The sequence below is a fragment of the Pimephales promelas genome, chromosome 8, assembly GCF_988280905.1.
Source record: "Pimephales promelas chromosome 8, fPimPro1.hap1.1, whole genome shotgun sequence".
In the NCBI taxonomy this organism is placed as follows: Eukaryota; Metazoa; Chordata; class Actinopteri; order Cypriniformes; family Leuciscidae; genus Pimephales; species Pimephales promelas.
The window spans coordinates 11,182,781-11,208,848 of record NC_142776.1 but is presented as its reverse complement, the minus strand read 5'-3'; the positions used below and the strand labels follow the sequence as shown (position 1 = coordinate 11,208,848).

Sequence of the window (26,068 nt, the reverse complement as noted above, 5' to 3'; positions counted from 1 at the left end):
TTCTGTTCTCTTCCTTGTGCGCAAATAATACTGCAACAAGAATAAGTAATCATTTAATAAGTGCGTTTGGGGATTATGTCTCACGCTTTTAATCCTGGCTAGTCATTTGAGCGGGTGCTGGTGGAGAACAAACTCCATGGTCTCTCTCCAGCCCTCACTGAAGCCATCCAGAGCATCTCTCGCTGGGAGCTGGTTCAGGCTGCTCTACCTCATGTTCTTCACTGCACTGCCATCCTCCTTTCGAACCGCAACAAGCTGGGTAGGAGCGCTTATTAAACTGCGGTTGCTAGATCATGTGTGTTTGGGTGAATTCATTTTGTGGTTCATTTTATAGCTTCGCATGTCCACAATCTCTCTTCACCAGGACACCAGGATAAACTCGGGGTAGCTGAAACAAAACTCCTTCACACTCTACATTGGATGCTTCTGGAAGCGGCGCAGGAGTGTCACCAGGAGCCCGGCCTGGGACACGGCTGGTCTGGGGGCAGCAGTGGCGGCAGTAGTGCCTACCTTCAGCCTGTAGGGAACCAGAGTCTCACAGACCGCAATGGCAGCACCACTGAAGAGAATGAGTATGCCCGTGCCAAACTCTACCACAAAAACATGGCCACTGTGGAGCTCTTTGTGTTTCTCTTTGCGCCCCTCATTAACCGGATCAAGGTTAGAACCTTTATTGTTTCGATTTTTCAACAGGGCTCAACAATAAGGATGGCCTGCTGAGTCACTCGCCTTTTTGTGCTGTAAATTTTGGATTCATTGATAGTTGATGCATTAATTATAGTGTCTTCGTTTTCTATGATATAGTCTACATTATTGTTGTAGAATCTTCTGATTTGTCATTAGATAATGTTATCTAGCTTACATAGATGAGGTTAGCAGAAGTTACATTACAGCTGTATAATTTCCATCTTAGTTTTTTTCTATAAAAATCTAAAAGTTTGAATTATTATTAAATGATTTTAATGAAATAATAATAAAATAATAACAAAAATTAGTGAGTGAAAAAGCAAATTTAAATTACTGAAAAAATATGAATAATTCTACCAAAAATAGAATCATAGATCATTGTGGCTGGGCTGATAAAAATTTGCCAGTACAAAGCAAAGAAAAATGTTAAATCCTCATTGTTGAGCCCTGCTTTCTCAGTTCAAAATCCATCATAATTTTTTGACTGTGCATATTCCTTTTTTTTTACTAATTGATATGATATTTTTGGTTTTGGCAGGAGTCGGACCTCACCTTTCGACTGGCTGGTGGGCTTGTTATTTGGCAGCCAATGTGGGAGCATCGTCAACCTGATGTTCCTGCTTTTTATGCCCTTGTCAAACCCATGCGTAATATTGTTACAGGTCCGATTTCTTAATTTCACCTCTATCCTCAACATCAATGTCATGCCGTTTTACCCTTGTCATTGTTCTTTGTGTGTGCAAATCGTTTATGTTTCAAACATCTGCTTTCCGCCTCTCTCATATTCTCCACAGCAAAGAGGAATTCTCCAGTTAATAACCAGTGTAGTCCTCATGATACCAGTAACCCATGCCCTGCAGTGAGTATTCAGACTGTGATTTGCAGCCGCACAGCCCCTTGTGGCTCATTCAGTCCAGGCTTAAATTAATTTCCCCTCGTAGTGCATTAACATCATTGTTCTGGTGGGGTCATGTGATTTCCTCTTCTGTCTCGGCTTTCAGGTGGTGTGTGAATCAGCCCTGCCTGACTCCTCCTCCCCCTCAGTGACAGGACAGGGCTGTCGTCGTGGCAACTCTGTGGAGAAGGGAGGGTCTTCACAGCAGGCCTTTGAGCGAGGATTTTCACAACAGAAGAAGTGAGTGTTTTTTACACACAGGTGGAACACAAACCAGGACTATCATGTCATTCTGTGTTGAAATATAGGGGGGGGAAACATCAGTATTTAATAAAAAACAATCGCATTTCTGAGTGTGTACAATAAAAAATGTACAATAAGATTCAATGTTCTGGGTTAATACCTGCATGGGTTAATGTTCATCAATTAGTTAATACGTTAGCTATCATGAAAAAAAGATAATGAAAAAATACTTTTACAGCAATTATTATTCTTAATGTTACTTCCTACACAAATACAGTTTTCACATATTCTATAGATGAACATAGATAAGTATGAACGAACATTAATTACCAATAATACATTTAGAAATATGAATATTAATATATTATAAATTAAAAAATATGCATTTATAAATTAAGATGAACAGATGAATAAATTAATAGTAAATAGTAGTATAATAATGATGTATAAAAATAATACAATTTACTTAAAAATAATAATTTTAATATCATTTTTGCACCTGAAAGGGAAACCCCTACAAATGCATACAAGGTCAGCCACACAAATAACCCTGTCCACTCCTTTTCAGAGCTAATTTTTCACTGCGTGTTTTTAGTAAATCCTGACAGTAGTTTTTTAAAGCCAAATCTGGCCCTTAACGTTATTGTAATGTTGGCAAAAAAAGTCCAAAAAATCCATTATAATCTTTTAAAACTAGAATGATCTTAAAGTAGTTTTTCTTTAAACTCATCCTATGTTGGCTAGATAAAGAGCGTCCATTTCCAGCCAGACTCCCATCTGTCACCGTGTTAGTCTGTGCATGTGATCGCAGTGCAGTTGCCAAGCAACGCTTCTCAGCAACCTCAGTCTGAACTTCCATTTTTTCCTCACCATCATTTTCTGTAATAACCTCTCTGTCTTTCTTTCACCGAAAGTTTCTCAGTCCCGAGTGGCATCTCTGTGTCGCAGCGGGCAAGGTATGCCACCTATTTTGACGTTGCAGTGCTGCGTTGCTTGATGCAGCCTCACTGGACAGAAGAAGGTGTGCATTGGGCCCTCATATTCTACTTGCAGCGGCTGCGTCAAATACTGCAGGAGAAGCCTGAACGCCCCCCCGAGCCCCTGATACCCCCCTTACCACGGCCCCGCAGTAGCTCCATGGTGGCTGCTACCCCATCTTTGGTCAATACTCACAAAACACAGGTAACCCAGCACACGTCATTTAGCCGACTGTGAGACAGTTTCAGATGGTAATTGGCAGTGGTACAACTGGGACAAGTCAAGGGTGTGAAATACATTGCATGATCATCAATTAATTTGAATTGATAAAACGATTTTGCATAAAATTAATCAAATACATTCCATAGATAATGAGAACAGCAGTGTTGTTGTGGAATTCTATACACTGTTAGTTAAGTGGAAACCATGTAACTGTCATTAGAGATGTAGAGATATTAAAAGGGTGCTTTATTATGATTACACTTTTTTAACGTCAGTTAGTGTGTAATGTTCCTGTTTCAGCATAAACAACATCTGCAAAGGCACAACACTCAAAGTTTAAAGCAAAGGAAGATATTTGCTTTTAAATAAATCATTTTTAAGGACTAAAACAAACGGCTGGTAGGGACTACATGACATTCCTCCTGGGTTCGTGACATCACTTAACCTAAAATTTACATAAACCCTGCCTCCGGGAACATGCAGTCCATGTTGAGAAGAGGATGAATTGTTGTAGTACAGCACATTTGTGAGTCTGCTCTCAAGTTGTCGCATCCGTCTTTTCACGAGCAATGCAGTACGTAACACAAATGCAACAGTCACTCTGACTGTATGCATCTTACAACAGTTCCTTCACGAGCGATTTATAGATTATCATGAAAGTATATGCTAATCAATGACTTTCCATTCAGAAACTTCATGTTGCATTTTACATGTTGTCACTTCTTCTTGAGTCTCACTCTCTCCATCATCGTCCGACTCCAGTTTAAACATAAAAGGCAGAACAGTTTCTGGCATTTTAGTGCGTGTCTGAGTGAGGTAATCGGATCTGCTCATTGCATTTAAAGGGACACACACAAAACAACGTGTTTTTATATATATTTTATATATAATCTAAATAATAACTAAAAAAAGTGTTCCTATAGGCCCGTACACACCGGGACGAATATCATCGGGCGTTATTCAACTCGTTTTTTGTGTTCACACCCAAGTGATTTTCGCTGACAATGAGCTGAGTGAACATGCAAATTCATTCTCTGACATTAGATGGCGCTTAATGTAAAACAGAAATAATAATAGTATACTATACTATTATTACAGAAATATCTCTTTCTAGCTCTTTTTCCTCCGAGACCAGCAGCTCAACATTCACCTTGCCCGTAGATATCTTGCCTTGCATCTTCTTCGTCTTCCGGCAGTGTAGACGGTGGCGTACATCTTCTTCGCCATTACGTATGTGTGCTCGGAAAGACCATTTTGTGTTTGAGCGCCCCCAAGTTGTGTTTTACTGTAACTTCAGAAGCACCAGACACCTGAGCAAAAGCGTCAATCTCATTGGTCAGATATTTGGTTTGACGCGCCACGTCAAAAACTAAACTAACCCGAGGCGTTTTTTAAAAAATGACGCTTTTACGCGTGGCGTTTTTCACTTCGGTGTGCACACTCACATTGGCGCCCTTTGTTTAGTCACAAGGTATTAAAGGGATTGTTCCTTTGAAATTAATTTTTGATATGTTTTAGCTTACCTCAAGGGCATCCGAGATGTAGGTGTCTTTGTTTCCACAGCATTTTCAATTTTGACATTTTTCAGTCAAACCGTTGTTGTCTATCAGTCATACACTGGAGGCTAAGGGGGTCCACCAAAAAGCATGCACAGAGAAGTTAAAATTAAACATGATTTAATGACTTGTAAATGTAAGTACACATTGATGGCCTAAGACACGAAACGAGCGGTTTTTGTGAGAAAACAAACAGTATTTATATCGTTTTTACCTTGTGTAATCACAGTGACGTGCAAGTGATCTGAATCAGTTGTGCAATGTCCAACTGAACCGAACTGAATCAGTTCAATGTTACGCCGGAAGTGATCGCTTGCGTATGACGTCACTTAATATTTACACGGAGATTTCGGAAGTTTTACCTTTTACTAAACATATTTAGAAATCAAAATCGTGTTCCATTGTGGTTTCCCGTATATATAAATATGTTTAGTTAAAGGTAAAACTTCCGTAATCTCTGTATAAACAAAGGGTGACGTAGGCGCGCAAGCGATCACTTCCGGCGCATGCGCAGGCCGAAGCGCCCGTGCCGTCAGATCATTTTGTCATGGCTATGATTACATGAGGTAAAAACGATATAAATACTGTTCGTTTTCTCTCACAAACCGCTCGTTTCGTGTCTTAGGCCATCAATGTGTACTTGCATTTACGAGTCATTAAATCATGTTTAATTTTGACTTGTCTGTGCATGCTTTTTGGTGGACCCATTCTAATAGACAACAACGGTTTGACTGAAAAATGTCAAAATTGAAAATACTGTGGAAACAAAGACACCTACATCTTGGATGCCATTGAGGTAAGCTAAAACATATCAAAAATTAATTTCAAAGTGAACTATCCCTTTAAACGTCGGCGAATATCGCGCGCAAAATTCGCCCCGGTGTTAACAGGCCTTAACAATTGATCTTTAAAAACACTGATGATGAAATAACACTGTTAAAACTAAGTTTAAGTGAGTGTTAAATGACGACGAAGGCAATCTAAATAAAAATATAGTCTACAATTAAATATCTAAGATCAGATGATATTGGTCCAATATTGATCCATACTGATAAATGAAAAAAGGTTTCAGGTATCGTACCGATAATATTTAGTTATTAATTGACAATCTTTGCAAGGATATCATCACTGCAACAGGGATTTGAATAATCAACGCAGTCGTTTTTCGATTTTCACATGCGCATGTGAAGGCTGTACACTCAAGAAGGTGGACAAAAGTAAAATTGACACTTTTTAAATATGGTGTGTTACGACCACTGGGCTCATACAGCGATCGCAACATAAAAGGGGAGACCACACGGATTACTATATTTAACAAGGAATGTTTATTTAACATGATATAGAAGTGTATCAGTAAATGGCATGGTTAACCAAAGGTGTAGGGTAGATCAGTAGAATGAAACGGGTAGGGAGAGGAGAAAAGTGCGATGAGCAATGCAACCGCCCAGTCGCCCAGACCCACGGCCCGGAGAGGAAAGAGACCCGCCAGCTCCCGGAAAGCCTCTTTTAACCAGCCAGCCTACAGCTCCACCTGTAGGACTGAAACAGACAAACAGACGGCAACCATCAAACACAGACAAACACAAGCTGTACAATAACACGGCAAAGCCAGTCATGACAGGTGTTGGAGGCAAATGCTGTGCATACAATGGACATCAAAGTGAGTCAAACCAAAATATCACTGGAAGGCAAAATCACCAAGCAGCAGCTCTCATTTGCTCATATCGTGCGAGCTAATTCCTCTTGGCATAGTCAGTTTGATGAGAAGATAAGGACACCAAAGAACATGCTGGCTGGACATAATCAAGGCACACACAAATATGTCGGTGAAAATTGCTTCATGATTGTCAAAGATCATAAAGCATGGAGAATGATGATTCATAAAGTTACCGAAAGCCGGCCACGATTGGACGGTTAAATCATCAAGCAGACAGTATACTGTACCAATACTCTAATGACTAGTAGTTGACATGTACAGTAGCTGCCAAGTTACCTATAGTTAGTAGAATCTCTAAATTAGACTATTAAAATAAAGTGTTATCCAATATTTTAACCATAATTAGGTTAAAGGTTATAAAAAACCTTTCAAACCTGCAGTTCTGGTCCAAAACGATTTTAACCTGATTTTTCCTTCCTATTTTTCTAAGGATATGACTCTGAAATGTAACGAGGAGAGCAGGTCTTTGAGCTCTGAGACCTTCACCAAGGTGTCCATTACTAACCTCAGGAGACAAGCAGTCCCTGATCTATCAGCTGAGATGGGCATGAACATATTTAAAAAGGTTTGCAGATTATTTTATTTATGCATAGTTTAAGAGCGTAAACCAATATGTATATATATATATATATATATTTAACAAAACCCCTTTTAACATCCTAGTTTTCTATGAGGGATACATTGGCTTGAAAGCTAAACATTTTTCTAACCACTTATTAATATAACATGTACTCAGTTCCTGTTTGCCTGTGTGGTTTGTCTTCATGGTCATTGATTAAGCAGGTGTTTCTTGTTACATTAACAATCTGTGTGTGTGTATATAATCCCTCAGCACAAACATTGACAACATGGAGCAAAGAACAGAGTGAACGAAGTGGTTGTTGCGTTAATGCTCCTGTTTGTTCTCTTTAATTAACAAAAGACTGTTTCATTTTGACTACTCATTTGTCGTGTGCTTCCTTGATATGGCTACACGCGTGACAGTTTTATCCTGTCTCTGCTTTTTCAGTTGAAGAACCGTAGAGAAGATCGGGAGAGAAAAGGCTCTATCCCATTCCATCATACTGGGAAAAAACGGCAGCGGCGGATGGGTGTACCTTTCCTAATGCATGAGGATCACCTGGACGTCTCACCCACACGCAGCACCTTCTCGTTCGGAAGCTTCTCTGGACTGGGAGATGACCGTCGCACGCTGGACCGCGGGGGTTGGCCTTCCACCATCATGGGTATGTTGGGCCCTATGAAAACCGTTATTACTTTTCATCAATAAGCATGAATTCATAAAACTTTAACATTTTAGTATTGTCACATAATTAAACATATTCAGTCCCTCCAGAAAAACGCGATTATGCGATCGCTGAATTCAATGCAAAATCAGCCAAAGTCCGCATATTTATGCGGGAGCCGCATTTTTTCAAATACGCCGCACTTTCGCCGCATAAATTGCCGATTTCCGTGCAAAATATGCGGGGTTTGCATAATTTCATAATCCTCGCATTTTCGTTGCAAAAAAAAGTCACATGTATCTTAGAAGAAAGTTGAAAAATGTTGCGTTTGCTTCACATAAGAGCAGCCATTTCCCCCTGTTTCCATGGGAACGTTATGAAGTGACGCAATTACGCGACGCCAGACAGACTCACGGAGGCGATTGACATCTCACAAATCGAACTCGTATAACTGTCTGTCGAACGTTCTACTGTCACATCGTTACTTAATAAACAACATAAGATAAAAGTAGCAGCATCAAACAGAAATTACCCGCACACAAAATTACCCGTGTTCGAGGCGCACATATAACACTGCAGAGAGTTCAACAGGGAGCGCGCAGCTCTTAAAGGGGCCACACCTTATTTACACTCTTACAGTGACTGAAATAAAACAAGATGAGAAATTAAATATTCCCAGCACTTTCTATGATGTAGTATGCTTGTTTATCAAAGGAAGTAATAAGAAATGACTCTTATATTAACAGGATGTTGGGGGAATCACTTTTTTCTCTTTTTCATCAAACCGCAATTTTTGCAAGTTTCCTAAATTTTTGAAAATTCCAGCAATTTCATGGCATAAAATTGCATAAATATCCCACATATTCCATCGCATTTTTAAAGAAAACTGGCCGCATAATCGATCAATTTTTGCCCGCAACAATCACAAAAAAACTCCGCGTTTTTCTGGAAGGACTGAATACTATTATGGTAAATGTTAAATATAAATCACAAATTTTTGGAAATTACCACCACAAAATCAGTCATTTTGATCGCAAAAATCGTGAAATCCTGGAGGGACTGCATATTGTCATATTGCTCTGTTTTGTTGTGTTGCAGGGAAGTTAACACGTCGTGGAAGCTCAGATACTACTGGAGATGTGGACAGTCTTGGAGCGAAACATTTTCACTCCCACCATAACCTGCCTGAACACTCTAACAGTCACAGTGACAATACCATCAAAGAGGGTGGTAAGCAAATAAGCACTATCACACTATTAGTTCCTAATAAACAGTTAGTATTCGATAAAATTCATTAAGAATCATAAAATACAACGTAAGTTTTTTATTTTTTGAAGCTACAAAGTGGCGCTAGGGGATCCATGGAACATTTCAAAGAAAAGTTGTATTTTTTTGTGAAAGGCGCTATACAAATAAATAATTATTTTGAAATAAAATTATACAGATAATATTAATCACCGATTTTAGCTTTAGAATAATGACAACAAACGGCAAATATTTTGGGTTTTAATATCAAACTTACTATTACCCTAACAGTATTAAGTCTTTACACAAACGCTCAAAATTCCTATATTTTTTTAATCAAATTATTTGCAACCTCCTGAAACAGAACATGACTTGACCACTATGCTCTGTGGTGCCTTTTTTAAAAGCATAAATTCTACATATTTGATAAAATAATAATGCATACAAAATGCAAAAGTATACAGTCCAAGTCCAATCCTGCAACTTTAAAGTTTATGTTAGTTTGATTAGGCTAAGTAAGAGGCCACATTGTGACATATCATTCTTCTATTGGTCTCACATCTTCATGTGATTCAAATTCAAAGGGTTCACCAAACTTGTGTTTTCGTTCTCTCGCATGCATATGCACAAGAATTGAATTCAATGGAACAAAAAGTGTAGTGTGACTGCCTCTTTATTCAGTAATGTGGACTGATGGTCGTCTTTTTTTCTCAGTTCGTTCTCAGATCTCCACTATCACTATGGCTACATTTAACACAACTGTGGCTTCCTTTAATGTGGGATACACAGATTTCTTCACGGAGCACATAAAGAAACTGTGTAACCCCATTCCCATCCCTGAGATGCCATGTGAGCCGTTGGCCTGCTCCAACCTTCCCCGAAGTCTGACAGACTCCTGCATCAACTACACATCCCTGGAGGACCGAGACACCATTGAGGGCACCAACAACTTCATTCTAAAAAATGGCATGCTGGACCTCATGGTAAGGAGTGGAGCCTTGAGCAGAGGGGTTTACTGTCATTGAGTGACAGAGTTGCGTATACTGTACTCTATCGGTAAAATGTTTGTAATAATTATTTTTTAAAGGTGTTTTTAAAGGAAGTCTCGCATGCTCACCAAGGCTGCATTTATTTGACCAAACATACAGTGAAATAACAGTTGTCTACTTTAATAAATAGTAATAATATGTAATACATTTTTAGCATCATTACTCCAGTCTTTAGTGTCACAAGATCCTTCAGAAAGCATTCTACTATTCTGATTTGGTGTTCAATTATTTATAATGGTTCTTATTATTATCAATGTTGAAAAGAGTTTTGCTGCTTTACATTTTTGTGGAAAACATGTTTTTTTCAGGATTTTTTGATAAATAGATATTTCAATATGCTGTATTTATTTTTTCTTTCCTATCAGGTTTGATAAATTGAATCTCAAACTCAAACCTTTAAATGGTAGTGTATCACTGTCTCCACACTGATAATAATAATAAAATATGTTTATTGAGCTCCAAATCAGTATATTAGAATGATTTCTTAAGGATCATGTGACTGAAGACTGGAGTAATGCCTGCTGAAAATTTGATTTGCCATCACAGTTTAGCCTGGGTTTCCCCATACTGCCTTTGCGCAGTGCAATTTTATTCACGCTGCTTGGCAGTCTGGATACCATAGACCGAATTTTCGCCTCAGCAAGGGGACCAATCACAGAACAGAGAGGGAGCAGCAAGACGATGATGACGTCTATGCGACACACCGAAGCAGTTTGTTTATACCTATGGATCAAATATGGCATCAGACGTGAAGTTACCTTTCGATGCAGCCTTAGATATTGTTCTAAGTAGTTTAGAACGCAAATAAATCTCTGACCCTTCATCTTCTTCCTCGTCTAATTTCTTTTGCTCTACATACATCATCTGGTATAATTAAAGCGATTTGCTATGAGCTACGTACAGGCGCATTTGATAGACATTCATAGCACCCAATAAACGGCTCTGGGCATTCGTAAACCAGGCCTCAAATACGAGAAATTGAACATGTGGTGTCCAGACCACGTCTAAATGTCAATGCAACGTGGTCTGATGTTAGCCAGGCTAATCACAGGTATAAAATGAGGTATTAAAGGTGCAGTGTGTAGATTTTAGCGGCATCTAGCAGTTCGGTTGCGACATATCGTCATATCGTCATCTGAGAAAGCAGAGAATAGCCAGAGTAAGCCAAGTTTCTTTACCACAGTCCATTATAAACCACATCACGGATAAAGTTTACAAAGTTAACAGGCATTACTGTTTTACGGTCAGTCGTACTAATCAGCTCATTGTCAAAGCCATAACACAGCGAGGGAGAAGAACTAAGTTACATGAAACAATCCAACTACATATTTTACACCACTGACATGACAGGGGAAATGTCACAACTCACGGTGTTTATGGCTTCTCTTGCAAGGTAGTGACGAAATGCACTCTGTAGTGCTGTTTGTTCGCTGTCTGCTATGGTAGGGGATTCCAGTGGTTATGTAGATATAAATGTCTCATTCTAAGGTAATAAAAACATAACTGTTCATTGAGTAAGGTCTTTGTACACCACTGAGCACATAGTTATGGATCTTATATTGCATTTCTGTCAACAGGTCCTCAGAAATATTACACATTGCACCTTTAAAATAGAAGATGGATATTTTAAACTTTGATAATATTTCACAATATATCTTCTAATAATAAGAAAATGTAGCCTTGGTGAGCATAAGACACTTCTTTCAAAAACATTAATAAAATCTTAAATATTCAAAACTTTTAACTGGGTAATGTTATGAATGGCCATTAAATTCTGAGGAAAATTCGATTATTTTAGATATAGTTTAAAAGATCTGACCATATGATTCATATTATTAGTAGTGTTACTTTTCTTGTTTACCACTGTGGTGTTTTTCAAGGCTGTTCTACGGGCCCTGTATTCCGTACTCACCCATGACATCAGCTCTCGGATTTGCGATGTGGCGCTCAACATCATCGACTGCCTTCTGCAGCTGGGCGTGGTTCCCAGCATGAGTAAGAAATTCTCCAAACCCGAGGACAAAGAGGCGGAGTGTCCAAAGGAGGGAGCCAGTTTGGGTGGAGCTCAGGGGGAGGCGGCTGGAGGCACAGGACCAGCACCTAATGGAAGTGGTGGAGGTGATGGAGGAGGAGGGGGAGGAGAGAGTCGTGGAGGAAGCAGAGATGATATAAAGAACAACAAGGTAAGCCTATTAATATATCTGGTGTAAAGTAATATCTGAGTGTAATTGTCACATGCAAGATTTGCATTTTTTTTTTATATCATCAACAGGATGAAGAAACTTCACTCAGCACTCACAGGTTGGCTCTCACCATGCTTATTAAGATCGTAAAATCGCTCGGCTGCGCGTACGGCTGTGGTGAAGGCCATCGCGGACTCTCTGGAGACCGCCTTCGAATGCAGGTCTATATAGCTGTGCAATCAAAATATCATTTTACAGTGCAGATTAACCCTTATTTTTCAAAAAGATTAAGCACTGACCTCTGTCACTCAGCAATATGTTGATTTACTGTCAGACTAAGTCATATGGTCAGATGATATAGATTTCATTATATACAGTATGTAGTATGCATTATATTACGTTTGTTTGTAGCAATTATTTGACATGATTAAATAACTAGCTCTGTCTCCAACAAAGGTAATTGATTAGAAGCTCTGTCCTGTTTCTTTAGGCTCAGAACTGTTTGACTACTCTGTACAAGCTGGATAAAGTGCAGTTCCGGCAGACTATGAAAGAATACGTTAACAAGGATTCACTCAACAACATTGTGGATTTCCTGCACGCCCTACTTGGCTTCTGCATGGAGCCAATCACTGACAGTAAGAGGGCAGAGCTGCACTTATTAAGTGTATGTCTTTAACATGCCCAGGCTTATGTTTTATTCTGAAATCTCCAGATATACAGCATGGGCCCCATTTTCATGCATCAGAATTTTGTCTTTTCCTAAAAGAGAGATGAACTTGAATATTTGCAATTTGATTATTAAATGGTGTATTGAACTTTTATTTAAAACTATGAATGCAGTAAAATTATAAGTTTTACATTAAGATAACACTACCCATCAACATTTTTGAATATTTTTTTTTATATTTTCTTGAAAGAAGTCTCTTATGCTATTTTTTATTGATGTTGTTTAAAAAATAGAGTAAAAACTGTAATATTGTGAAATATTACTAAAAAATGTTCTAGAATGCATTTTATTCCTGCGATGACACTCCAGCCTTCAATGTCTCACGATCCTTCAGAAATCATTATAATATGTTGATTTGGTGCTTATTTATTTAATATGCTTATTATTAAAGGATAGTTCACCTCAAAATTCAAATTTCCTGATAATTTACTCACCCCAATGCCATCCAAGATGTTCATGTCTTTCTTTCTTTAGTGGAAAAAAAAGAGGAAAACATCTCAGGATTTTTCTCCACACAATGAACGTTGGAAACGTCACGCATCACGTCATCTATCCAAGTTATTTGTCTGTGTACTCCGGTTCAAAAAGGCAGGGAACGGCGAAAAATTTAATATTATTACCCATAATTTTTTTTTTTTTCAAATTGCGACATTTCCAACGTGATGACGTAATGCATGGTGTGTCACCGACCAGCACAAGACAAACAATTGTGGTTAAAAAATATATAAATGATTTTTTTTTTTTTTTTTTTTTTTAGAAAATGGCCGATTGTTTAACTAGATAAGAGCCTATTCCTCAGCTGGGAATGTGCAGAGCCGTTTGAAGCACTTCATAGCCCTTTGAAACTGCATTGATTTGGACTTCAACATGTTGGTTGCAATTGAAGTCCATTGTGTGAAAATCCTGAAATGTTTTCCTCAAAAAACGTAATTTATTTTCCACTGAAGAAAGAAAGACATGAACGTCTTAGATGGCATTTGGGTGAGTAAATTATCAGGAAATTTTCATTCTGAGGTGAACTAATCCTTTAATGTTTAAAAAGTTCAATAAATATTCTAGCAAGGACAGGAAAGGGAAACTCATATAATTCAACCATAAGGGCAAACAAAGGGCTTAAATTAATGGAGATAACGAGGGAAATAATGAACAGCGGGTGAATTGTATTATGTAACTAAGGAAACAAACTAGCAAACAGAACTCAGTCTAATAGGGACAGGGAACTCAATGGAAACTAAACCAAAACACAGCTCATCATAACCCTGACCAATACTTGACCACGGCAGCATACTTTTTCTTCCAAAACACCAGTAGTAACTTGTAATTGAGCAAGAGTGCAGTAAGATTGTTTCTGAAAGCACATCACAAAATGTATACTAAGGACAGAAAACAATACTATGTGACAAATAAGCATCAACTGAGCTGCATTTATCACCGAGAGGTGAAGTACTTTTCAGTTTATTTTTCGAATAGCGTTGTCCGTAAATAACCTTGAAGTGAACGAGACCGTGTCTAGAATTGGAGTGTTCATTAATATCCTTTAAATTACTCTGCCAAGTTTCCTCAGGTTTGAGAAATGTCCCTTCCCAGCTCTTTCTCCCATTCCTCTAATGGGTTGCAACATGTTATATAAAACTAATGACTCAATTTTACTTCATTTACACCGATCAAACCACTTGTCAATAATTAAAGGGTGATGTATTATCCAAGGAACGTCTATGAGCATGTATATAATTCCTAATCAATAAGAACCATTATTAATAATTAACAAGCGTATTGGAATGGTTTCTGAAGGATCATGTGAAACTGAAGACTGCTAAAAGTAATGACTGATGAAAATTCAGCTTTTTAATACAGGAATAAAATAATATATTACAATACATACTGTTTTTTTCTAAACAAACAAATGCAGCCTTGGTAAACATAAGAGACTTCTTTCAAATACCAAAAGAAAAAAAATCATTTATTTGAGTGAATTTAGAATACATATTCATGGCTATCTGAAATACTTGATTCCAATTGGTCACTGAGCTGTGAAATATTTTTGTATAATAACCACTTAGCTGTATATTTGACTGTTGTGGATGGCAAGATAGCGGTGCTACTTTCATGTCTCTTGTATAACTTCAGCGTTTTCATACCAACACAGCTTAGAATAGGTCATTGTTGCCATCTTGCAACTCAAAACTGGAAGACATACAGTGAGGAAAATGAGTATTTGAACACCCTGCTATTTTGCAAGTTCTCCCACTTAGAAATCATGGAGGGGTCTTAAATTGTCATCGTAGGTGCATGTCCACTGTGAGAGACATAATCTAAAAAAAAAAAAAATCCAGAAATCACAATGTATGATTTTTTAACTATTTATTTGTATGATACAGTTGCAAATAAGTATTTGAACACCTGTGAAAATCAATGGTAATATTTGGTACAGGAGCCTTTGTTTGCAATTACAGAAGTCAAACGTTTCCTGTAGTTTTTCACTAAGTTTGCACGCACTGCAGGAGAGATTTTGGCCCACTCCTCCACACAGATCTTCTCTAGATCAGTCAGGTTTCTGGGCTGTCACTGAGAAACACAGAGTTTGAGCTCCCTCCAAAGATTCTCTATTTGGTTTAGGTCTGGATACTGGCTAGGCCATGCCAGAACCTTGATATGCATCTTACAGAGCCACTCATTGGTTACCCTGGCTGAAGATGGCCTCGATCCATCTTCAATGCTCTAACTGAGGGAAGGAGGTTGTTCCCCAAAATCTCGCAATACATGGCCCCGCTCATCCTCTCCTTAATACAGTGCAGTCGCCCTGTCCCATGTGCAGAAAAACACCCCCAAAGCATGATGCTACCACCCCCATGCTTCACAGTAGGGATGGTGTTCTTGGGATGGTACTCATCATTCTTCTTCCACCAAACACGGTTAGTGGAATTATGACCAAAAAGTTCTATTTTGGTCTCATCTGACCACATGACTTTCTCCCATGATGACTCCTCTGGATCACCCAAATGGTCATTGGCAAACTTAAGACGGGCTGGTTAAAGCAGGTGAACCTTCATGATTTCAAACCATTACGTCTTAGTGTATTACCAACAGTAACCTTGGAAACCGTGGTCCCAGCTCTTTTCAGGTCATTGACCAGCTCCTCACGTGTAGTTCTGGGCTGATTTCTCACCTTTCTTAGGATCATTGAGACCCCACGAGGTGAGATCTTGCATGGAGCCCCAGTCTGAGGGAGATTGACAGTCATGTTTAGCTTCTTCCATTTTCTAATGATTGCTCTAACAGTGGACCTTTTTTCACCAAACTGCTGGGCAATTTCCCCGTTGCCCTTTCCAGCCTTGTGGAGGTGTAGAATTTTGTCTCTATAGTGTCTTTGGACAGCTCTTTGGTCTTGGCCATGTTAGTAGTTGGATTCTTACTGATTGTATGGGGTGGACAGGTGTCTTTATGCATCTAATTTAGGGTTGGAGTGGAGGTGGACATTTAATAGGCAGACTAACAGGTCTTTGAGGGTCAGAATTCTAGCTGATAGACAGGTGTTCAAATACTTATTTGCAGCTGTATCATACAAATAAATAGTTAAAAAAATCATACATTGTGATATTTGGATTATATATATATATATATATATATATATATATTGTGATAGAGTGCAATGCTCTGAAGGGATAATACTGGTCTGACAGTTTCTTTTGACAGAGCTCCGGTCAAGGAGAAGGGCACGGAGAAATTATTCCAGCAAACTTTTTAATTATTGAAGTTTGAGTATAGACATCGTTGTACAAACAGTAATATATGCATTTCGGTGTGTGTGTGTGGTCTATAAAAGAAACAAAAAAATAAAATAATATTAGTCACGATGTACAAAGTATGAATATGTACAAATGTATACAGTAATATCCAATATAATAATAAACATTGAATTAGAATTCTAAAACAAATCAGTTTAGTCAAATATAAATCGGAAAGAGCCATAAATAACTAGTATACAAGCGGATTAATGGCCAAATATACATTCTAAATGGATTCGGCGTTCTTTACTTCCCTCTAGTGGAAGCGAGTGCAACTGCACCCATGCTCTCAGCACGTGAGGGGCTCGGAGCGGGAACTAGACTCTAAGCGCGTCTAAAGACGACACATCGGCTAAACACGATTTAACTGTCGGACTAAAGGACATAATAACTGAAATATAGCACTCAAGAATACAGCTAAAGCTGAAATAGTGTAAAGGAAACAATCTCCAGTCCGATATATCTTATAACAGTCTCTTAAAACCTCTTAACTAACAAATACACAAAGGTATGCATGTAAGAGACTTAACAGGAAAAACAGATAACAGTAAGCAATATCTAAACAAGTCCGATGGCAATATTTGTATCTTATTACTGAATGAAACTTACTTTCACTTATATTACGCACACGAGGGCTACCATCCCACAGAATGCAGAGTCGGTAATAAGGAAATGACGCACACAGAACGGAAATTATATCACTACAGTTTCAAAATAAAAGACTTTCTGACATAGCCGCCCCCAAATTTAGCAATAAATTTGAATCCCCAAAGAAAGTCTACTTAGTTGGAGTCGTCTTCATCCTCCCAGGCTGGCAATCGCACAAGGCGCACAACTGGCCGTAGGTAAGTCTGTCCCTTGATCTTGACTTCAGCCGCCCTGACTCGTCCATCCAGGCCAGAACGGGTATTCACCACTCTCCCGATGGGCCACTGGGCTCTGGGTAGCTGCGAATCTACCACCATTACCACCTGGCCAGCAGTCAGATTATCTGTGTCCTTGTGCCACTTCGACCGCTTCTGAAGATCCGGGAGATGGCGACAGATGAAGTTGGACCAGAAATGGTCTGCCAGGATCTGGCTGTGGCGCCATCTTCTTCTGCCGAGAAGGTCGCTAGATGCATAGACAGCCTGTGGGAGTGATGCATCACGGCGTCCCATCAATAGCAGATTTGGTGTAACAGGATCCGGGTCTGCAGCATCGGATGAGATATACCCAAGCGGTTTAGCGTTGAGCATTCCCTCCACTTCAATTAGTACAGTTTGCAGCACAGGTTCGGCAACGGTGTGGTCCTGAAGGATGACTTGGAGAGCTGACTTAATCGACTTGATCTCTCGTTCCCACGTTCCTCCAAAGTGTGGAGACCCAGGGGGATTGAAACGGAACTCGATCTGCTGCTTGGCCAGCTGCTCTTGGAGAGGACCTTCTAAAGCGGTGAAGCTAGCTTGCAGCTCTGCGGCTCCACCTCGGAAATTGGTTCCTCTGTCTGACAGGATCTCAAATGGCTTACCTCGACGGGCGATGAATCGGCGGAGAGCCATCAAGAAAGCATCAGTGTCTATGTTCTCCAGTAGGTCAAGATGTACACAACTCGTCGTCATGCACTTGAAAATCAGACCCCACCGCTTCTCGGTCCGCCGGCCAATCTTGACGTTGTAGGGACCGAAACAATCGACCCCAGTCGACCAGAAAGGTGGCTTGTATAAGCGGAGCCTGGCAGGGGGTAGGTCTGCCATCTGAGGTACCACTGGAGTAGCGCGCCATTTCTGACATTCAACACAGCCGTGTTGATGACGCTTAATAGACTCTCTTCCTCTGAGGATCCAATATCTTCTCCTCATCTCGGCAAAGACCCGCTCGGGACCAGGATGTAGCAGTTCACAGTCATATTTCTTAATGAGCAGCTGTGTGACATGAGATTTGGGATCAAGGATGATAGGATGTATCGCATCTGGGTCAAGATCTTCTGCCCTGCGTAGTCTACCTCCCACTCTCACTAGGCCAACAGATTCATCATACTCGGGAGCAAGCATGAGCAGGCGACTCAGTCTCGAGATGGGCTTACCAGCAGCCAGAGCTTTCACCTCTTCAGGGAAGGACTCACTCTGAGATTGTCTGATGACATGTAGTTCTACTGTTTGGACATCAGCTGCTGTCATGGTAGGACTATTCTGGCCATCAGCCGCCCCGTGAAGGCTCTCATGGGTAGCCTTGATAAGACTGTCCCAATTGTCTATATCAGACATAAGGGTCGTGTTTGGAGAGCAGGTGGTGACTCCACAGAACAATGTCTTCCGAAGTTCATCTTCGTCAGCTTCTTGGGCTTCTATTAACTGAAGCACTGGCCAGGAGTCTGGATGTTGTCGGAGAAATGGTGGACCTTGGCTCCACCGGTTCGGCTGGCTAAGCTCGAGCAAGGGTTTACCACGAGTAAGGTCGTCTGCTGGATTGTCAGTTGTGTTAATGTACCGCCAGGTCGAGCTTTCAGTGTGTTCTTGAATTTCAGCGACCCTAGTGCCGACAAAGACCTTGTAGCGACACGAGTCGGAATTGAGCCACGTCAAAACTGTCATCGAGTCAGTCCAGAGATTGACTTGTTGTGAAGGGATTGACAGTTCTGTCACAATGACTTTAGCCATCTGGGCTCCTGCTAAAGCAGCACACAGCTCAAGACGTGGTATAGACAGTTGTTTACGAGGGCTAACTCGTGACCGAGCCATCACAAAGGCAACATGCACTTCACCTTGATTGTCTTGGGTGCGGAGGTAAGCGACTGCCCCGTAGGCCCTTTCAGAGGCATCGCAGAAAATGTGTGCCTCTCGTCTGAGTGAACCAGTGCTTGCTACTGATGGGACATAGCATCTGGGAATCTCCACTTGTGGAAGATGGACTAGTTCACTTTCCCATTGTCTCCAGATATCCAGCAGAGCCTCTGGTCTAATAGGTTCATCCCAACCAACTCCCACTCTCCACAGGTCTTGAATCAGGATCTTCGCTCGGGTAGTGAATGGAATCAAGTATCCTATGGGATCATATTGTGTTGCCAGCACCTTATAGACATTTCTCAGAGTTGACTGTGAATACTCTACTGGTCTGTGGCGGTACCCAAGACAATCGGTAAGGCAGTTCCATCGAAGGCCTAAAGCTGGCTCTTCAGGATCCTGTCGAGGTTGAGACAGCCACAACTCAGTGCTTGCCGCTCTCGCTTCCAAGGGAAGATGCTCAACAACTGTGGGAATGTTACTGGCCCACTGCCTGATGTCAAAGCCTCCAGCTGAGAGCAGTTTACGCATCCGGTCAACAATGTTCTTGGCTTCATCAGCATTAGTGACACTGGTCAAACAGTTGTCGACGTAGAAGGCAGTCTCCACAAGGTGTAAGATGTCCTCATAACCGCTGCTGTTATCCTTCACATGCCGCTGAAGGGCGTATATGGCACAGCAGGGGCTGCATGTCGTCCCGAATGGCAAAACCTGCCACTCATATACTGTTGGTTCCTCCTCCCTCTTCATACCTCTCCAGAGAAAACGGAGAAGGGGCTTATCTTCTGTTAACAGTCGAACTTGATGAAACATCGATTTGATGTCACCACTGATCGCCACACTGTTTTCTCGAAACCGGAGAAGTACACCAAGGAGAGTAGGACCTAAGGTCGGACCGGGCAACAGTTGACTATTGAGACTCTGGCCGTTGTGCTGGTAGGAACAGTTGTAGACAATCCTCGCCTTACCATTATGGTGAACAACGTGGTGTGGCAGATACCAGGACTCTGTGGAGCTGTCTACTGTGTCAGGAGGTAGAGGTTTGGCATAACCCAACTGTTCAAGCTTCTGGATTTCTTGACAGTAGGTATTAGCTAAAGCAGTGTCTTTGGCTAGACGACGTTCTATGCTCCGTAGCTGTGGGAGCAATGTATGCTTTGGGGCCCAGAGTTTAGGTCTAGCTTTGCGCCTCAGCAGTGGAGTGGCATACCTTGGTACTCCATCCACATCTACCTTGACAGTGCCCTGTTCTAGCAGTTCTAGGGCCTGCTGATCTTCTTTGGAGCGAATCACAGTCTTGGCGTTGGCATACGGGTTTATGTCAACTTCCCACAGTCGTTCAACGTGCCGCTGCAGCTCTGAATTAGGAGACATGGTGAAGTAACAGTGTGAATGCTCACCAGTGAGGTTGAAGTTAGCGGGGCCTTGCAATGTCCAACCAAGAGCAGTACGCACAGCCACAGGGCTCCCAGGAGGACCTGCTCGGATCGGTTGTTTGGGAAGCAGCAGATGTGGGAAGTCAGAGCCTATCAGCAGGAGAGGTTGGACCTTGTCAACGTTCGGCAGAGGAAGACCTTGCAGGTGGGAGTATCTGCGCATGAGCAACTTGACAGGATAGCTATGCTCAGACAGGCTCAGCTCACCGGCAGTGAAGGCATGAAAGATGTTGTACCTTTCTTTGGGAGAATGAGCCGGGGAGATGTCAAACGAGACAGCAGCTCCTTGTAGATGGATCACCTCATGGCGGACAGTACGCAAAGGCAAACTCTGTCCTTAATCCAGGTAGAAATCTCTGATGGAGTGAGCGTTTTGAATTTGGGGCATAAACTGAGGTAATGCTCACGGGCATCGCAGTACGGGCAGTAAGGCTTCATACTGGGTTTACTTTTAGGTGACTTTGGGCTACGAACAGGATCTGGAAGGGTTACCTTTGCTCGGCTCTCAGTGTTGTAAAACACGTTGGATGAAGGACCCTGGGATTTCCTTTGGCCCTTAACTGGCTTAGGTTGGTCTTGGAACATCAGAGCTGCTCGAGATGAAATGCGCTTGGCTTGTGACTTTAACTGAAGCCAAACAGAGAAGTCTTCAAGTGTATAGGTCTGATCAGTGCCAGTCCTCAGGATGCCGCGGTTTATGCTGTACTCCACAAACCCATCTCGATAGTTAGTAGGCAATTTGCTGAGCAGCCTGTCGACATGGGAGCCGCATCGTAGTTCATAGCCATTTTCACCCTCAAGGGAGCGGAGCATGCCAACAAGACCTTGTACTGATAGAGCAAAGTTATCAAACGCCTCTGGATCTCCAGATCGTACGGAAGGTGAGTTTAAGATAGTACCAAGCTCACTCTGCACAAGCTGACGCGGTTGCCCATATTTATCTTGGAGAGCCTGGAGAGCTGAGGTGTATGGCTTTGGATCGTGCATGTAGGCTTGGGCTAGCTTATGGGCGCTTGGCAGTTTCAAATGGTCGAGGAGGACTTGATATTTGAACTGCTCTGTAAGGTGAGCATGTGTATTGAGCAGATTATCCAAAGCCATCTTGAGCAGGGCAAAGTCTGACTCTTTACCTGAGGTGAAGTGAGGTAGAGTAGGTCTAGGAAGGCCATAAGATGTAGCAACTAGAAGCTCCATGAGGTCTGTGCCTGGTGCTGCCCTGTAATCTAAAGGCGCTGTGCCCGGTCGTGCAAAAGATGGAACATTAGGGTAAGGATAGGACTGCGTGTTGGCAACTGATAGCACTGGTTGTAAAGGATTAACAGGTGGAGGCACATGTCGGATCTGGGCTTGGTTATAGACCATCTGTGGCTGGCGAAATCGGCCCATACTCTGTTCTACTGACAGTGGCGGAGCATGTGAAGTCACAGCACTCACAGCTGGTCTAGGAGCCGACTGTGACGCTGGGTTGATGATTTCAGGAGGAGGAGGGGGGAGCATCGTAATATACGTAGGCTGAGGCTGAGCGAGCATACTAGTAGTAGTATAAGCACTCACTTGTGGAGCAGGCTGGACTGATAGAGGACTGGTCGAGTCAGATAAACTAATGACTGCATTGGAGACTGGTGTGAGAACATGAATAGGAGTAGAATGGAGCAGTCCATGTACACTTGATGAGTCGAGTATAAGAGGCTGAGCTTCTGATGAGGACCTTGGGTTGTACTCACATTCACTAAGGGGCCTGGAGGAACGAGGACTTTCACTTCCTTCTTCCTTCAGGAAAGACGTGATCAGAGCTGCTTGCGCCAATTCCATCTCTTTCTCTTTCAGTCGCTGTCGAAGCATCTGATGCCTTGTGATAGCCTCTTTATTCTTGTATGCCATCTGCGCTTTCTCCTCCAGTCGACGTCTATGCCGGTCTTGTTCTCTGAGAAGTTCCTCCTTCTCCTCGAGAGCATCTCTGGCTTCTTTGTCCAAAAGAGTACACTGCTCGTCCACTAGAGTCTGCTCCATAATCTGCCGCTGTGCTTCTGCTAATTCCATCCGCTTGACCTGTTCCTCCAACATGGCACTCTGTAGTGCGGATAGCCCTTCTGCAACGGACCTCTTAATTGATAAGGCCTCACTGACTTGAGATCTCGTTCTGCTACGATGAGAAGATACTGAGGATCGACATGACTCAGCTCTTACCAATGGCCGTGAAGGTGGATGAAGGATCGGGATGTTGTGAGCTGGGATTGCTTCTCGGAATTCCTCAGCTTTGGAGGCAGGAGGTAGTGTAACTCTCGGTCTGTACCCAACTTCAAAGTTTGCAAGGGATGCTGGTAACTGTATCTCCCGCTGGGGTCGAGAACGCACTGCTGGATCTGCAGATGGTTGTCCTGGCTCCATATTGTCTCCAGAAGGCTGTCAGATCCGGCTCGAAGGACCATGTGATAGAGTGCAATGCTCTGAAGGGATAATACTGGTCTGACAGTTTCTTTTGACAGAGCTCCGGTCAAGGAGAAGGGCACGGAGAAATTATTCCAGCAAACTTTTTAATTATTGAAGTTTGAGTATAGACATCGTTGTACAAACAGTAATATATGCATTTCTGTGTGTGTGTGTGGTCTATAAAAGAAACAAAAAAATAAAATAATATTAGTCACGATGTACAAAGTATGAATATGTACAAATGTATACAGTAATATCCAATATAATAATAAACATTGAATTAGAATTCTAAAACAAATCAGTTTAGTCAAATATAAATCGGAAAGAGCCATAAATAACTAGTATACAAGCGGATTAATGGCCAAATATACATTCTAAATGGATTCGGCGTTCTTTACTTCCCTCTAGTGGAAGCGAGTGCAACTGCACCCCATGCTCTCAGCACGTGAGGGGCTCGGAGCGGGAACTAGACTCTAAGCGCGTCTAAAGACGACACATCGGCTAAACACGATTTAACTGTCGGACTAAAGGACATAATAACTGAAATATAGCACTCAAGAATACAGCTAAAGCTGAAATAGTGTAAAGGAAACAATCTCCAGTCCGATATATCTTATAACAGTCTCTTAAAACCTCTTAACTAACAAATACACAAAGGTATGCATGTAAGAGACTTAACAGGAAAAACAGATAACAGTAAGCAATATCTAAACAAGTCCGATGGCAATATTTGTATCTTATTACTGAATGAAACTTACTTTCACTTATATTACGCACACGAGGGCTACCATCCCACAGAATGCAGAGTCGGTAATAAGGAAATGACGCACACAGAACGGAAATTATATCACTACAGTTTCAAAATAAAAGACTTTCTGACATATATATATATATATATATATATATATATACTGTATATATATATATATATATATATATATTATGTCTCTCACAGAGGGCATGTACTTACCATGACAATTTCAGACCCCTCCATGAAGTGGGAGAACTTGCAAAATAGCAGGGTGTTCAAATACTTATTTTCCTCACTGTAATGATAATTTTAATATACTGTATATGGTGAGGATAAAACCTTTGAAAGATGACTAGAACCAAGAAAAAGCAAGAAAATGAAACCATTGCTTGGAAGAACAACAAACCGGTAAGAGACATAAAGAGCTGGATGAGAGAGAAATTAAAATAGATGAAGACATGTAACATTGTATCTAATTATGTTAATTAACTAGTCCATATTGTAGCAGCATTTATTTTGTTGCTGAATTGGTTTTCTTATGTTGAGCTGTTTTCTGTATATCTTCCTGAGACCCAGAAAAAAGTTTTGTAAATTATTATTATTATTGTCATTAAATTGTTCGGAGCATAAGAAACAAATGGGGAAAAAAATGGAAAGAATTCTCTTATTCATACGTTATGCTGTGTCCTCTGTAGAGGACACCAGGACTAATTTTGAAAATGAAAAGACATGTATGGGAAAAAGAAAAACACTATTTTTGCCGTTTCGTAACAGAAAGTCGTATTCTGATTTGAAGCTCCATTACATTTTCCTGAAATGTTTATTCCTGAAAATTAGCAAGATTTAAAGTCCCCCTGTGGTGAAAACCAAGATTTTAATTTCGTTTATATGTCAATGTGGTGTTTTTAATGTGCTTTAAGACTGACAAACCATGTACAAATTCATAAGTCAACACAATTGCTGTTTATTTTCTCTTTAAAACTGCAGTGAACCACCAAAGACTCAAAGTCTCAAAAATATGATTTGAAATCACTGGTGTTCCCAATCATGTCAACGTGCTGGCGGGCTTTTGGCATATCATTAACAGCAAACTAGCAGGGAAGTTTCAAGAGTTTTTTTTTAAATTTTTTTTATGAAAATCGTGAAGATTTACTGATATAGTGGGTGTAGTGTGATGTATATTACGATGTCATGATGAAATGTATGCCTTTCTCCACCATTCTGAGCATTCTGAGCATTTTGGATGATTGTTAGAAGGCGGAATGAGAAATGGCAAATGGGAACATAGTTTGTGTAACATTAGCAACACATTATTAGCTGTTTGATAACATAGTCTAGCAAAAGGCTAATCATATTGATTACTGTTTTGTGTCCGACTTTGTAAAGAGCGATACCATTGTGTAGTGTTTAACTCAGTAAGTTTGCAAAGTGAATCTGTGAGCTTGTGTGAATGGAGGCGGGGCTAATTAGCATATTCATATGTCCGCATATACTAAATGAATCAAGGGTGTAGTAGTTACATTCAAGCTACTGTATTTTAAAACATGGATTTTTTTTCACATGAAAACATTTAAATACGTCATTTTAGGGATCAAAGATGAGTTTTAAGGGATAAAATTGACTACAGCGGGACTTTAAATGCTAATTACAAAATATTATCAAATTTCCATTAGAGTGCTAAAGTTGGTCATTTAATCAATGTCAGTTATTTCCAGACTTAAAACCGTGACATGTGGTCTTCACAGAAATTTGCTCAAATGTAATGTCCTCTACAGTGGACAAAAGTCTATGGCTGGGTCTCAGGAGGATGTTAAAAGCTTTAAGCTAATATAATAAGATAATAAAATCAATTCATTATTTTATACACAAATATTTATTTGATAAATAAGCAGGTTAATGCACTGTGCAGATAGCTGGTCATTTATAAAACAAACCCCTTCAGGTTTAAACGGGTGGTATTCGATCCCCCAAATGGGTTAATGTTGCAAAAATGACCAGCATTATGCAATCAAGTCTCATTCTTATAGAAATGAACGGAGTGAGTAGCTTACAAACACATTTCCATTTATCAGAACATCTGAATATTTCTGTGTCATACCACACATCCCACACAACAGGAATCGTGCTTAATAACAGCCATGACCAATCAGAACAGATCATAGCACCTAATATA

General features: G+C 40.7%; 2 protein-coding genes across 3 annotated transcripts in view; one reads left to right on the top strand and one right to left on the bottom strand.

Moving 5' to 3' along the window:
* The window catches only part of unc80 (unc-80 homolog (C. elegans)), a 72,171-nt gene that overhangs the window by 1,020 nt on the left and 45,083 nt on the right, over positions 1-26,068 (top strand). For both annotated transcript variants that reach the window (XM_039655719.2, XM_089133929.1), the window contains exons 3-15: positions 103-259; positions 365-660; positions 1,226-1,349; positions 1,482-1,546; positions 1,689-1,822; positions 2,740-3,007; positions 6,729-6,863; positions 7,308-7,524; positions 8,623-8,754; positions 9,484-9,752; positions 11,699-12,001; positions 12,091-12,222; positions 12,492-12,639. In XM_039655719.2, coding sequence (XP_039511653.2) covers positions 103-259; positions 365-660; positions 1,226-1,349; positions 1,482-1,546; positions 1,689-1,822; positions 2,740-3,007; positions 6,729-6,863; positions 7,308-7,524; positions 8,623-8,754; positions 9,484-9,752; positions 11,699-12,001; positions 12,091-12,222; positions 12,492-12,639 — 2,380 coding nt within the window. The remainder of the gene's footprint in view (positions 1-102; positions 260-364; positions 661-1,225; positions 1,350-1,481; positions 1,547-1,688; positions 1,823-2,739; positions 3,008-6,728; positions 6,864-7,307; positions 7,525-8,622; positions 8,755-9,483; positions 9,753-11,698; positions 12,002-12,090; positions 12,223-12,491; positions 12,640-26,068) is intronic.
* Positions 21,012-24,019, bottom strand: LOC148977649 (uncharacterized). The gene is made up of 2 exons (XM_089133925.1): positions 23,903-24,019; positions 21,012-23,321 (listed from the first exon to the last, which is right to left on the bottom strand). The coding sequence occupies exon 2, from the start codon at positions 23,100-23,102 to the stop codon at positions 21,012-21,014; it is 2,091 nt and encodes a 696-aa protein (XP_088990051.1). The 5' UTR covers positions 23,103-23,321; positions 23,903-24,019.

Bases quoted from the DNA above. Each gene is read 5' to 3' on its own strand.
- LOC148977649 (XM_089133925.1), bottom strand. From the start codon at position 23,102: ATGGAGCCAGGACAACCATCTGCAGATCCAGCAGTGCGTTCTCGACCC.